At 43.8% G+C, this 15,289-nt stretch overlaps 1 protein-coding gene across 2 annotated transcripts in view; it reads right to left on the reverse strand.

The window, feature by feature from the left end:
• Positions 1-15,289, reverse strand: part of grid1b (glutamate receptor, ionotropic, delta 1b) — a 217,425-nt gene that overhangs the window by 21,450 nt on the left and 180,686 nt on the right. For both annotated transcript variants that reach the window (XM_035533704.1, XM_035533703.1), the window contains exons 6-8: positions 9,662-9,835; positions 6,368-6,529; positions 5,580-5,699 (exon numbers count right to left, since the gene is read on the reverse strand). In XM_035533704.1, the coding sequence (XP_035389597.1) occupies positions 5,580-5,699; positions 6,368-6,529; positions 9,662-9,835 (456 nt within the window). The remainder of the gene's footprint in view (positions 1-5,579; positions 5,700-6,367; positions 6,530-9,661; positions 9,836-15,289) is intronic.

Here is a 15,289-nt window from a genome sequence, read left to right on the forward strand (position 1 = left end):
GAATGTAGTAATGATACAGAATAACAGCTAAGAAGAAGCTTACATGTCTAGTAAGCCATTCTCTTCTGAGCTTCCTTCCGAGCAGCATGTACGTATAATTCAGACACACTCTATAGGCTGTGATTACTGCCTATCATTCATCCGAATGTCAAAGGCAATGTTTCGCCCTCACGTTTAGCCAATACTCCTGAACATTTCTCTCCTCCCGGCTTTTTAATGGAAAATTAGATGCTGTGCCGAAGCACCGTGTTAACAAAATGTTGTAAACACCACCATAGACGACACAGACACACCATCGCATACCTGGGGCACTAAAACCCCATTTTCTAAGTCGTAATATCCATCCATCTCTCCAGCGGTCCCTCTCCTACTTGGGATGCCCTGATTACACACTCACACCGCCTGCGGTCCAGGCTTTGCTCTGCAGTGAGCATCAGGTATGGCCAGAACTGTCTAAATACCTCTGCAAAAGCTCTCCGTTGTAAGGGATATGAGCTGAGGCTTAGATGTGATGGGACTGACCTGAAACAGTGGCTAATCTGGACACAAAGACAAAGATTGGCAAACTGATGATAGTTTTAGATCTGCCTAGCAATTTACATCTAACAAGTTGCTCTGGTTATCCAATGGAGATAACATCCATCTTGCAGTGATATCAATTAAGGGTTTAATAAAAATGTTGTTATTGTGTTTAATTGCTTTGTAACTCTTTCTCCAACTCCATGAAAATAATCTTTATAGATTTAGTAGTTATACATGCTAAAATGTATAAAGCCACAGGACCACAGAGAATGTGGATGGATCATACATCACTGACTTTCAGTCCACAAGTTGCTTTAAGCATGCCCTAGGCCCCTTCTCTGAAGCGTGCTACTTTTTGATATTGTGTTCCTGCCTTATTCTTCAAAAGACCTTGAGCAGAGACCCATAAGAGCTCCAGAACCTGTGTCAGGTCCTCTGTCCCGTGTCTGTGAGGGGTATGCACAGAAAGCATGTGCTCCAAAAGTGACGCATGCATGACACATGTGGGACACATGCGTGTGAACTGCGCAGTTCCCGCCTGGTGGCTAACTACCGCCTTGTAGAGGGAAAATCAGCTGCCGGCAGGCACGGGGTTAAACGCCGGCCCTCCGTGTCCGTCGGGAGAGCCCGCTGCCATGGAGTGATGATCGAGGAAAGTTCACGGGCAGGGAGAGGGGCGGGGCAACAGAGGAGGGTGGCGATTCGTCAAGGCCCTGTCACATGTCACCTCGCCATGCCAAACTATTCTGGATGATGACAAATGAATTTGAGAGCTTGATGGATGGACCACCTGAACAGAGACTTGAAGGAACTCAAGAGGGTAATATTATGCTCGAAGGACATACAAAACAAACTGTTTCATTTCTTTTTACCCTATTCCTTCTGTGAAAGACATATTTGTAGATACCTCAAACATGTTTGTTTACATATTTGTGCACCCATTAATCATACTTGGATAATGGGGAATAAAATTAAGTAAATATACTAATGTAAAAATACTGCAAATCTAATTACATATGCAACGATTACTCACAGAGATTAAATCTGACAAAGAGTGGTTTGATTGTTAGCAAAGGAAGACCTCATTCAAAAGTGAGTCGGTAATTTGTCAATTAAATTTGCGCTGCGGAGGCTGAGCTGAAATGTTGATGCTGTCACTTGGTAGATAGTGATTTTGTGGGCTACCTATTACACTGAGCGCTCTTTCGCCTTTCATGACAAATTAATTTGGCATACTTAGAGCATGTAACTGATCTTTATTGCTTTTGACTGTGACTTGTACTGAAATGGTAATGGGACCCGAACAATCTGTGGATGCTTGTTCAACCCTTCCAAAGTTCTGATGGGACCCAGCGTGTTTCAGATGTCTGCTGCTGGATTCCAACCTGACTAAATAGCTGCCTGAAGATAGATAGTCACAGTTTGTGATCCCTTCCCCCCGACCACCACCATCCAAACCCATCCCATATCACGCTGTCGCTCCAGAAGAGATTAAAGCCAACAGACCCAGCTGTGATCCAATCAGGGTTTGAAAGCCCAGGGGTCCACAATGTCCACAAACACCTGTGGTGTGTCACAGGGCCTCCCCCCTGGCCCCGGTCCTTTAGAGAAGATCAGAAAGAAGGAGCGCATGAATAGCTCATTCTAAATGCTAATGTGACTAAATGTATTCTCCACCCTCTTACCAGAAACCTGAGAGATGGTGGTCTGCTGTCTATCAGAGGGTCAGACGCTGCTGTCGGCTCCTATCCGGGCCGAGCTGACCATCGCAGACTCTCTGAATTAATCAAATCTTTGAACTTTGAACGAATCAAAATTGATTCCACAGTTAATTTCCCATAGCTCGGCGGCAGTGGTTTTGCATGCACTGCCCTCAGCATGCTGTTCTTTTTGACCCAATTATGCTGTAATTCTGGTTAATTTTTATCACCACATGGCGTAAAGGAAAAAAACAGAAAAAAAAAACAACCCACTTTTTGCATGAAAACAGTAATAAGGGTCTGTCACATATTACACTGCATTAGGAAATGAGGGATGCAGGGAGCTTTTTCACTTTTCCACAAGTGAGATAATTAGACTAATTATGAGTCTGCTCATCAGACCCTCTTAACTGGACTACAGTGGTACTGGAAGGTTAATGGCTCGGCCATGGGGATGCTGAGAGCTTGGCTGTGGATGGCCTTCTCTGAGCGTCTGCTCACTACTGCTCCCCAATTATTTCCCATAAACCTCAGCAGCATCAATGTGTGCTGCGAATGACCCTCGCACTGAACTTTGAGGGACTCCAGGACCATTAATGAAAGCAGCTGCTAGTGTGCTGGGTTAGTTTTGTGAAGCGGTGTCTGGGAGAGTTTTTTTTTTTCTTTAACATGTCCCTGCCATCTTAAGTTCCACAAGCAAGTGTGGTTGACTGGAGATTACTGCATGGAGGCCACCTGGTTGGAAGCACCATAAGAAATGAAGAAAAAAGGGATGTTAGTCCTGCCCCATTATATCGCCATGACGTTTTGAATCATGATAGGACCCACTAGGATCTGGCCAGATTTGGGGTGGGTGGCTGATTGGGGCGGGGGGGGGGGGGGGTGAGCTGTTGTAATGTTTCTACCGGCGATACTGTGCCTTGGAAATCAAGGCTACCAGAGGGACAAATGTGCAGATTAAAAAATAAAAACAGTCTGGCAAGAACGAAGAGGAACAGGGATGAGAAAATAACATCTCAATCTCCATTACGCTTAATCCACCAGCCGTGCTGCCTAACGGGAAACGCTTGCTCGGAGAAGAAGCGGGAGCGCATCTCGCCAAGCGCGCTGGAGAGATGGGAAACTGAAATAAGATGAGAGAGGCATCCGAGACATCGAGACTGACGGCCCGGGTGACCGAAGACGTGTGTTCGAGGCCCGTGCGGGAGTCTCCTGCCTGCCGTCCGCCTTTGAAGGGCTTCTAATTCAGGCAGGAGATGGAGCGAACGTGTCCGTGTTTCAGAAGCATGCCGTATACCGAATAAACAGCAACGGTCTCCATTTGTCTCCATAGTTGGTGGGAATGGAGTCGGCCGGATTCTAGGCTTGTTGGGAGGTGCTAGCAAGGAAAATGAGGATAGAGCTCTAATAAAGAACAACAACCGCGCTGAGTGCACTTGACGTGCCATTAGCTGTCTTTGCCTTTCATTACAGCTAATAAATGTGCCAAGCGTATGAGGGGGCTTCAACGCCCCAGTGGGAGAGTGTGTCTCCGCGTGTGTGGGTCCACGTGCGCCTGTGTGTGTGTGTGTGTGTGTGTGGGTCTGCGTGCGCCTGTGAGCGTGTGTGTGCGAGCTAAATGGCCAAGCCTCTCAGGATCCTAATGGCCATAATGCGATATGCTGGGTTCATAATTCAAGTCTGGATGCAGGGTGATTAAATCTTCATTACCAGTGGACTGTTTCAGTCCGCTCTCCTGCAATTTACATTACTCTTTATTTCAAATGATAGATGGGGCCCAAAATCTTGGTGGAAACAAAAACAAAACATACCAAAAAAAGCAGCCAAGAAAAAAAATGAATCCTCAAGATTATGAAGGAACAGATTGAGATTTATGGAAGGTGCTTCTCATCAGATTTCCTAAAACCTGCCTGCTTAGTAACTAAATAAAAGCCACTGGGAACTTTCTTTCGCAGAACATGGCCAACTCAGAGAGTCACCTACACCCCCACTACCGACTCACTCATCCCAGCCTTATGTTTGCCACATGCTATTAGGAGAAACCCCATGCTATTAGGAGAGACCTAGTGCCCAGAAGGCAGGCAGTAGGTCTGCAGGGTCTGCTACGCCCCGGGGTACTACAATAACTGGGCACCATGTTCCTTTCAAGAGGAACCAGTGACAGGTTATTGTTCGTGCGCATCATCTGGCCCATGCTAGCTTGTTGCCCAGATCAGCTAAAAGCTGGTTTACATGCTGGATGACACATGTAGGTTCACTATCCTGCGTGAGATGTCATGACCAATTCAAACCTTGGGCGCACGTGCTACATTTGAGTTTTTGAGTTGTATGTATTTACTGCAGCTTTAAAAAAACAATTTGCATCTGATAAATCAGTGCATAGTGTATTATTCTATTAACTGGATTGTCAAACTCAAATTGTCAACAAGTTCCTTTACGTTCTGCATAAAGACTTCCCTTATTGAAAGCCTCTCAAGCTTAAGCTTGTTTTACACTGAAATAACAATGAAATGTCCACTAGCTCAAATGGAATTAAATGGTGAGGCTAAAGTGACTGAATGCAATAAGATTTAAAATCAGGTCATTTTACTATCAGTGTTAACGCTGTGATTCAACGTTGAATGATTTATCGCTGTTTATTGGCTATTATAATTAGCATGAAGACAACCTTGTTAACAAGTCAGCTGAGCAACTTAGCTAATCCTTGTTTTCAGGCTTCTTTGCTAGGTGTTAAATATAAATGCTACTTCAAAAATTATTGTAACATTACTCTTTAATTGTAATTTTAACATTACTCTTTAATGGTGATGGTTATACTGCCTGGGCTTTTTGTGACGTGGCAAAACAGAACAGCGTATGCTTTTGCTATTTTCTGGTATCATGTAGCTTCCAAAAAAAAATGTCCTTTTTTATTGGCCTCTAGGACCCTATGAATGTTCATGTACACCAGCTCCCTTTCTACACTTTCAGCTCCCAAGAGTACCTTTGGTGTGTTGCTCAAATTAGTTCACGAGACCCATGTACCCTGTGACACTACATGCATTACATGGCAGCCACAGTGAGTGCAATGTACTGTACTTTACAGTGTGCCATGCTGAAGGAAGAGGGTCAGAGGTGATGCAAACAAACAACAAAAAACTAAGATTCGTGCCGACACGTTTCGAAGTTTGCACCAACAGCTGCCCTCACTAAGGATGAAACACACACCATGGGCTGAAGCTTTCACAGCAGATTTCGGTTTTGGTCTTCGATAAGGTTTTGCTACATTTTCCTAAAACTGCACAGCCTGTGGTAAATAAAGTCTCAATGGCTCGAGCTCAGTGGGCCAGCGTTTCCTTGGACTTTCTTCCAACTTACTCGTTTTATGTCTTTTCCAAAGGTCTCACTGAAACTGGTGCCCAAAATCTCGAACTGGACATGCGAGTTGGATCCGTTCGCCATGAAGTCCATCGCTCCAGTGAGTCCGGTGATGCGCCCCTAAAGAGTCGAGACAACTTTTAAAATGGACATGCCAGTTTGGCAACACATCTAGAGCTGATTCTCAGCGCCTGTATAAGCATAAGCTTGATCAGAAAGCGCATGCCAATGATCACGGTGAGGCTACTGTCTTAGCTGTAGACCAACCGTCGCTGCCTGGCTAACATGGACAAGGCCGGAGAAACAGAAACACATTTATCCGTGCTAGGAGCCTCCGGGGACAGATTAAAGGCTCTCTGCAGCTCTCTGTGCCTCACAGAACATGAAAGAAGCATGAAATTGGAGATCGTGCAAGCCGCGAGTTATCCAACAGACGCTGGCTGGAGAAACCCGGCCACCGGGCCAACATAAGAGCCCCCGAGTGACCAAGAGGACACCCGACAAAGGAGAGTGTAACAGAAGGAGCATAGTGGGCGTGAGGGTGGGGTGTTGGGGCAGAAACATCCACTTGCATTTTAAACAGCAACATGTCTGGGGCTCGGACATATAGCAGAGGAAGCATGTGTCTCATACACTTCATGTTTTACTCTGCGACTCCAGGGGCTTGTCACTTTATCCTGCCGTGCCCAGAAAGTACAATAAAGTGTAGAAATGAGAGATCTACTAACAGCTACCGTGAGTTATGCACTGGGAGGAAATATCACGGGGGGGGGGGTTGGGGGTTGTACCTTCTGGATGGTTTCCAGCATGGACCATCCCCCATTCCATGGCTTGGTTGACTTCCGTATGCAGTTCAGACTGGCCATGCTGTGCCACTTTCTGTCCTCCAGCTTCCTGTAGAAGGCGTTAGCCAGCATCAGAACGCTGTCGTACAGGTACAGGTTGGACACCTGAAATTGAAAGACACAGGGCAACCTTCATCGGAAATCAATACATTCCTAATGGCAAACAGACAATGTTATGGGACTGGGAAATTGTGTACTTCAAATACACTCAATAGCCACTTTATCAGAAACAATTAACTTCTACCTACACTAAATGACCTCTGTAAATACACCTGACTCTTTAAATCTTGTAATATGGTTTATAAGGATACAATTACCAACCGCAGGATGAAATTTTATTTGCATGCACAGTTTGCAGTCGCCCAATATCTTGTTCATCACTGGTCATTTTCTAACCAGAAGACCAGTGCTGAGTAGATATTATCTGGGAAGCGAGCCACTGTCAACACTAATCACTACTACTACTACTAGTGTTGACACTGATATGATTAGTGGCTTAGAGATGGTACAAGTCTGACACATCAAAGTCTCCTTCAGATTTGCATGCTGCGCTAAGAGTGGTCTGTCATGCAGAAATATCCATCTCACAGTGGTTGTATGGTCAAAAACTAACCAAACAATTATTTAAGCTGTCTAATGTGAGGTTTCTAATGCAGTGTCTAGTGAGTGTAAAATATACATATTGAAAAAGTTCATTATTAATAACCGAAATAAATAACAAACCAAACCAAAAACCGATAGTTTTTCGATTTTACCAGACAATTCCCCATGTAGCACAGTTTTATTACCAATTGTCTTTGTATTCTTTATTTTTAAATGTTTTTTTTGTATTTATGTGCAGTACTGAGTAGGCTGAGTAAGTCCATAAGTAGCTTTCTGGATATCCATTAAGCAAAGTCTTGGAATAGATAAGTTGTAACTTTCAAGTGAACATTGAAATTCCCTTTTAGTCTCAGCTTGATACTAATCTAGGAAACTGGCCCTTAAATTTTTATGGGGCCAGTGCATGTGTGTGTGTGTGTGTGTGTGTGTGTGTGCGTGTGAATTTGGATGTCTGTGATTGAGGAACGCTACTGGGGATGGGGGATGGGGATGATATCACATCTGGAATCTATCATCCACACAATGGTTCCCATGAGACCCAAACACACATAGACACATAGCGTATACACACAGACTATATAAGTGACACATTCCCCTAAAACCTGTCACCACGCATAACATCCCCCAGATGTGTGTCGGGAGTCGAAATGAATCAAATGCTGTAAAAACCCAGCAGAGAGGCTCGCCTGACATCCAGGTGGGCTTCAGACAGCCCTGACTGCTCAGCCAAGAGGGATGTCTCACAATGGCATTTTGTAATTAATGCATGGCGTCATCCCCACTGACAGGGCCGTTTTGGGCCGAGGCCTGTGAGCGCACACAACCCACACTCACAGCCCACAAGAGGAAGTTCCAGGCAGGACTATTCTGGGTCCATCAGCACACCCCTCTAAGAAAGTCATTTTGCTTTCACTCAGATGCAACTCATATGAGAGCTTATGGATGGTTAAGGTTAAGTTGGGTTTAGTGATCGAAACAGTGATGATGGTGATGATGATGATGATTGGTAGTATTAGTAGTAGTGTTATCATAACTACTACCAGAAGTTACAATAGTACAATAGTACAATAATAATCCTGCATCATGTAACTAATCCTTTAACTGTCCTTTAACTGCTGTGAGACAGAGGTGGAGCAGCTCTGATGCAAGGCTGGAGTTTTAATGCTCAGGGTAACTAGTGCCACTTTTCAAGCCAGGGGGCATCTTCTGGGGAGGGTGGTGCAGCCCCCTGCCCCCACCCGACTGGAAACCAGACCATGACTAGAATCGAACCCTCTGATGTCCTAAAACTTGGGAAGAAAAAGAATGAAGGATTTTGACAAAGTGCGCTCTCTAATTCTGCCAACCAGTTGCTGGGTTTTGTTTTATGTATGAAATAAACCTTCTGACCTCACTGTGTTGCTTGTTGAGCAATTGAAGTCTGATTTTTGAGCAATGAAAATACAAGACTGGCTGAGTGGTTGGTGCAGAATGGGATGTGTCAGGTTGCAGATTAGCCTTGTACTCTATAAACATTATTTGAGCCCTTGCAATGAATGTTCATCCACTGTTTTTTCCACATTCTACCAAATAAAAACAATAATATGAAGTGTTATTGCAAGTTTTATTATTAAATGTCCACATGAAGTATGGTAAAGTATATTTAGCATTTCAATGTAATTTCAATGTAAAAGTACAAAATCAAAAACTAAAATAACTGATTACACGAAAAGGGGTAACGGCTGATTTTCCGTGTTTTTTTTTTTGTAGCAAGGGCTCATTTAAAGTATGAAAGGTCTGAATCTACCACTGGGGTCTTTTATCATCTGACCAGTGAAGGACAGATGGGAACACAGTGGTAGTTCATTTAGCTGACTCCGTGTCATGCAGTGGGGAGATGTTCCATGGAAACTGCAAAACTGCGAAATACGGCCGGATTCACGTCCGTGAACCACTGGTCCTGTTGTCCTGAAGGTGAGCTAACATCGGCCAGCGTTTAACCCTCTTTTGCGTGGATTATTGAGGAGAGTACTTGCTGAAGGAGCTGGAGCAAAGCTCTGTCACTTGTTCCCCACTGGACACTTGCCTTACATCACGGGACGCAAGTGTCCACCCTGGGCCCAGTCCACTGACTGAAGACAAGGCAGCAATGAAAGGACTTTATGCAGTCCTGAAAATGTAAATCCTGCATAAGGTTTCATCACACATTGAAATTTTTTATATATATATATATATATATATATATATATATATATATATATATATATATATATATATATATATATATATATATATATAAATAGGTTTCATCACCTTACCTCCTTAACTAAAATATTCATTGTTTATTTTGAGCTGTAGGTGCTACATGACAGGAATCACTAGCAATCACACCTACATGTTTTACTGAGCAGCAAACGCAATCATAAAATGCCAGAGCACAGACTGAGACATACCCTCTAGCCTCAAGGTGTCAATCTAATATTAGCATTCACACAGCAATATATATTTTCATTAAGAGTTTCAGGCCAATTGAATTTAGCTGCCTTTGAGGCATGTTCTAGCATAAATGTATCGACTCAACATGAGGCCAAAGATTGGCACTTGTGGAACTCCCTTGAGGACCCGGCCAGTGACAGTGTACCAATGGAAACTGACCTCTAGTGATTGCAGGTAGCCCTCCTGAGGGTCACAGAGCAGGGACGAAATGCGATGGCTGTTCCTCATGCAGTTCACACTGCTGTCTTTCCACAGTGGGAAAATCTGACGGATAACCGTCATCCTTCCCAAGGCACTGTGGGCCAGCTCCATGATTTCCGTGTCACTGATTTCCTTCAGAGAGAGACAGAGAGAGAGAGAGAGTCATTGACAATGTTATGGGAAACTTATTCATATGACTAACTATATTCTTAACAGGTAACAGGTGAGTTTGTAATTGCCAATGGTTGTGTATTCTGTTCATTGTTTTCATTTGCTTGTTGTCTGCATTATCACAAAAGAAAACAGAAGCTGAATTGATGCGGTAATTTTCAAAATAGTACATAATGATAAGGCAATCATTTCCATTGGATATTTTAATGCCCTTAATGTGGAGGCAATTATTGTTGATGCTCCTGTTCAAGCTTCGAAATGTAGCTCAATTGTAGCTATGAGGTCACACAATGAGCTCTGTTCAGCTCTCGGGGGTGCGGACACGTAATGACGTCCAGTATCATCCTGTTCTAATGTAAAAGGACATCACACCTTGGTTTCAGCAAATTGCCACAAAGACTGAGGAGAAGACAGAAAAAAATCACTATGCACGTTGGAGAACTGTGGTGACTAGAACAAATTATTGGAGGAGTTTTCTTAAACGATATGACAACACAGTTAAAGTCATTAAAAACTGTTTCATATTTAGCAAGTCATACACATTTTTTTGAAGAGACCTTTGAGTCTGTATGGGCATTTGTGAGGTGTCTCATACCTCCTTGCGGCAGGGATTATGTCATTTTACATTTACCTTTACATTTTTGGCATTTGGCAGACGCTCTTATCCAGAGCGACTTACAAAAGTGCTTCGTCATTTATTCATAGAATCCATCCGAGCCAGTACAGTAGCTTAGAGTCCAATATACAATTGAACTAGAATACTGTTGAAATACAGGAATCAATGCTGATGCCTAGAAGTGCAAAACACATATAAGATCTATAACAGACAACAATCAGCATAATAAACAACAGCCTACAATAAGTACTAGAGTTTAGTCAACATAGGAGCGGTCATTTAAATATTCCACAAATAGACGGGTCTTCAGTCTGCGTTTGAAGGGCTGTTATCAGTAAGCCATCTCCCATCCTGACCCTTGTCTCTTCCGCATGGACCCTCCTGTCTCACACACACGTCTGCGTGCACTGGCGCTCCTCTAATGCGTCTGACTCAGACTGGAGTTTCAGTGTTGCATCATCGCGACACATCCTAATAGATATAAACAGCTATTTTTAAGAAGCAGCGAGGAAGGAAAAGGTCAGAATTAACATTAGGCGTCCTTTATGACTTGGTATTTACATAATAATTGCTGATCGTGTTTGTAAAATTATACACTGCCTCATAGTCGTGAGGGTATAGAAAGGTAATTTCCTGCTTATGTCATAATACAAATCTATCTACATATATGTATATATACATATTTACACATACACATTTTTGTCATTTTAAGGTGGCATCTACAGAATTGTCTTTGGCCGTAAAAAAAAAAGCACTAGATGAAAATTGTAGAGAAAGTCCAGCTAAGAAGCTTTGCTGGCACAGCAAAATTTGAATGTCCTTTTAAACTCGGCAGCTGTGAAAGGATTTCAAAGATTCATAATATTCCCTCGAGGCCCTGTCCTTCCTCTGCATATCCTTACATGGCTTTACCCACTTTCTGTAAGATAAAATGGAAAGTTTGAGGGCACAGACGCTTTGTAAATAAATTAAGAACAAATGTCTCCGGTCGTGGAATATTCATCAGTGAGACGCCATGCGCCTGCTACTCGTGAGCACCGCTCACGAGCGGCGAAGTGTCGCGAGTAAAATAGCAGATGAAAGCGGAGCAGACCACTACAAGGTCCCAGAGGCATGATGTCCCCTTCTTTCTCTCCTTCGCTCCCTGGCTAGAGGGAACAGGTAAGGGGGTGACCTAGAAAAAGGTGCCAAAGTCAACATCCTTTTCCAATTTTAAGCCGTTTTCTTTGTGGGCCCGCTGACGCTCCCCCAGAGGCTGTAGGACTGGGAGATCTGTGGTGCGTTCACGCTAAAAGCCTGACAGTGTTCCCACCATGCCCGGAGGCTTGCAATGGCCCTCTTAATTTCACACTCCGTTGTTTCAAACATCTGAGCGGAAGAGCTCGAGGAGGAGGGGTTATGTTGGAGTTCTGTGCACAGGAAACTGCTTGCTTAAGAGAAGCCGAACGTGTCTCAGATGCTCGGGGCAGGGCTCGGAGCAGTGACAAAGGTCTGCACATAACAGGTCAAGCTCTTAAGCTGTTTTGCAAGTGTACTTGTTCAACCAGTGGCTTTCTGCAGGTCCACCTACATTAGTTCTGACCTATTGCATACACCAGTATGCATGCACTAGCCATTGTTTACAGAACAGCATGGAATGCAAAGGATTTTACGACTAGTGAATTCCCGACAAATAAGTTAAATATCCTCTAAAGTTTGTTTGAATGACAGCATGTGCCAGTGGAAAAAAAAACATGCCATATCATAAATAAACTCAAGAGCATCTGACGTACCTCAGGTCTGGCATGGGAGGCAAACTGTCTGAATACAGCTAATGATTTTAACACGCTGCACAAGCTGGGAGATACTTTTAGCATAAAGCCCCAATACATGTGCCAGAATCCTAATGAGGCTAAATAGTGTGTTTGGATGCCTGGGATGATGCATATTTTGAAACTTCTAATTTTGTATAAAGCCAATCAGGGTACGGTAGCTTAAATTGGTGTGTTATGAGAGAGCAAATAAACTGGTGCCTGAGCTGCAGTCTCTCGTGTTTCAGTTGGCTATAAATCTTGTATCCTCTATACTGGAAAACAGATGGATGCTGAGGGAAAAAAACCTATTGTTGTCTGCCATGTCCAAACGACAGTCTAGTTTATGGGCATAGTGGAACATTTAATATTGACCAAACACCGCTAAACACCTTATTGAAAAGGGATGCGATGTTAATGCCTGTATTGGTAATGACTGCAATTGAAATGGCCGGTGAGTGGTAATCCTTTTTTTCCCAGTGCACTCTTATTAATATAAAATGGGCACCACAACCTGAATAAATAATAAGGACAAGGGATTTGAGGCCGTGCAGTATTAGTTGGTCTCACCCCTTCTGAATTATGCAGAACAGGCAATTTGCACAGTGTTGTCAGATGCTGCATTTCTGAATATTTAACAGCTGCTCTTAATATGTCCCGGCACGTTAACAGCAATCTTTATAAACCGGAGTCAAACAAGAGCAGTGTTTCAGTGACAGAATTTGTGAAGTTGACAGGAGCCACGTCAGAGGTTCCCAAAGTAAACATGCACACATACGACTGATTATACACCATCTGCTTGGATATATAATTCTCTCGCGATTGGCGTCTGAGACACTGGAGGTAAGCAAGTGCGTTTGTGTTGCAGTGCGGTGATAAGGCACCGAGGGGCCTACAGCGAAAGGCAGGAACCGAAGCGGGAGCACACCTCGCTAGGCAGTGAAACACATGTTAGAGACATTAACTTCTCCCTACATAGTGCACTCTGTGAGGTCTTAGGGACATTAACTTCTCCCTACATAGTGCACTCTGTGAGGTCTTAGGGACATTAACTTCTCCCTACATAGTGCACTCTGTGAGGTCTTAGGGACATTAACTTCTCCCTACATAGTGCACTCTGTGAGGTCTTAGGGACATTAACTTGCTCCCTACATAGTGCACTCTGTGAAGTCTTAGGGACATTAACTTCTCCCTACATAGTGCACTCTGTGAGGTCTTAGGGACATTAACTTCTCCCTACATAGTGCACTCTGTGAAGTCTTAGGGACATTAACTTCTCCCTACATAGTGCACTCTGTGAGGTCTTAGGGACATTAACTTCTCCCTACATAGTGCACTCTGTGAGGTCTTAGAGACATTAACTTCTACCTACATAGTGCACTCTGTGAGGTCTTAGGGACATTAACTTCTCCCTACATAGTGCACTCTGTGAGGTCTTAGGGACATTAACTTCTCCCTACATAGTGCACTCTGTGAGGTCTTAGGGACATTAACTTCTCCCTACATAGTGCACTCTGTGAGGTCTTAGGGACATTAACTTCTCCCTACATAGTGCACTCTGTGAGGTCTTAGGGACATTAACTTCTCCCTACATAGTGCACTCTGTGAGGTCTTAGGGACATTAACTTCTCCCTACATAGTGCACTCTGTGAGGTCTTAGGGACATTAACTTGCTCCCTACATAGTGCACTCTGTGAAGTCTTAGGGACATTAACTTCTCCCTACATAGTGCACTCTGTGAGGTCTTAGGGACATTAACTTCTCCCTACATAGTGCACTCTGTGAAGTCTTAGGGACATTAACTTCTCCCTACATAGTGCACTCTGTGAGGTCTTAGGGACATTAACTTCTCCCTACATAGTGCACTCTGTGAGGTCGTAGAGACATTAACTTCTACCTACATAGTGCACTCTGTGAGGTCTTAGGGACATTAACTTCTCCCTACATAGTGCACTCTGTGAGGTCTTAGGGACATTAACTTCTCCCTACATAGTGTACTCTGTGAGGTCTTAGGGACATTAACTTCTCCCTACATAGTGCACTCTGTGAGGTCTTAGGGACATTAACTTCTCCCTACATAGTGCACTCTGTGAGGTCTTAGGGACATTAACTTCTCCCTACATAGTGCACTCTGTGAGGTCTTAGGGACATTAACTTCTCCCTACATAGTGCACTCTGTGAGGTCTTAGGGACATTAACTTCTCCCTACATAGTGCACTCTGTGAAGTCTTAGGGACATTAACTTGCTCCCTACATAGTGCACTCTGTGAAGTCTTAGGGACATTAACTTGCTCCCTACATAGTGCACTCTGTGAGGTCTTAGGGACATTAACTTGCTCCCTACATAGTGCACTCTATGAGGTCTTAGGGACATTAACTTCTCCCTACATAGTGCACTCTGTGAGGTCTTAGGGACATTAACTTCTCCCTACATAGTGCACTCTGTGAGGTCTTAGGGACATTAACTTCTCCCTACATAGTGCACTCTGTGAAGTCTTAGGGAAATTAACTTGCTCCCTACATAGTGCACTCTGTGAGGTCTTAGGGACATTAACTTGCTCCCTACATAGTGCACTCTGTGAGGTCTTAGGGACATTAACTTCTCCCTACATAGTGCACTCTGTGAGGTCTTAGGGACATAATTTGCTCCCTACATAGTGCACTCTGTGAAGTCTTAGGGAAATTAACTTGCTCCCTACATAGTGCACTCTGTGAAGTCTTAGGGACATTAACTTCTCCCTACATAGTGCACTCTGTGAGGTCTTAGGGACATAATTTGCTCCCTACATAGTGCACTCTGTGAGGTCTTAGGGACATTAACTTGCTCCCTACATAGTGCACTCTGTGAGGTCTTAGGGACATTAACTTGCTCCCTACATAGTGCACTCTGTGAGGTCTTAGGGACATAATTTGCTCCCTACATAGTGCACTTTGTGAAGTCTTAGGGACATTAACTTGCTCCCTACATAGTGCACTCTGTGAGGTCTTAGGGACATAATTTGCTCCCTA

The sequence above is a fragment of the Electrophorus electricus genome, chromosome 14 (genome assembly GCF_013358815.1).
Source record: "Electrophorus electricus isolate fEleEle1 chromosome 14, fEleEle1.pri, whole genome shotgun sequence".
Taxonomy (NCBI): domain Eukaryota; kingdom Metazoa; phylum Chordata; class Actinopteri; order Gymnotiformes; family Gymnotidae; genus Electrophorus; species Electrophorus electricus.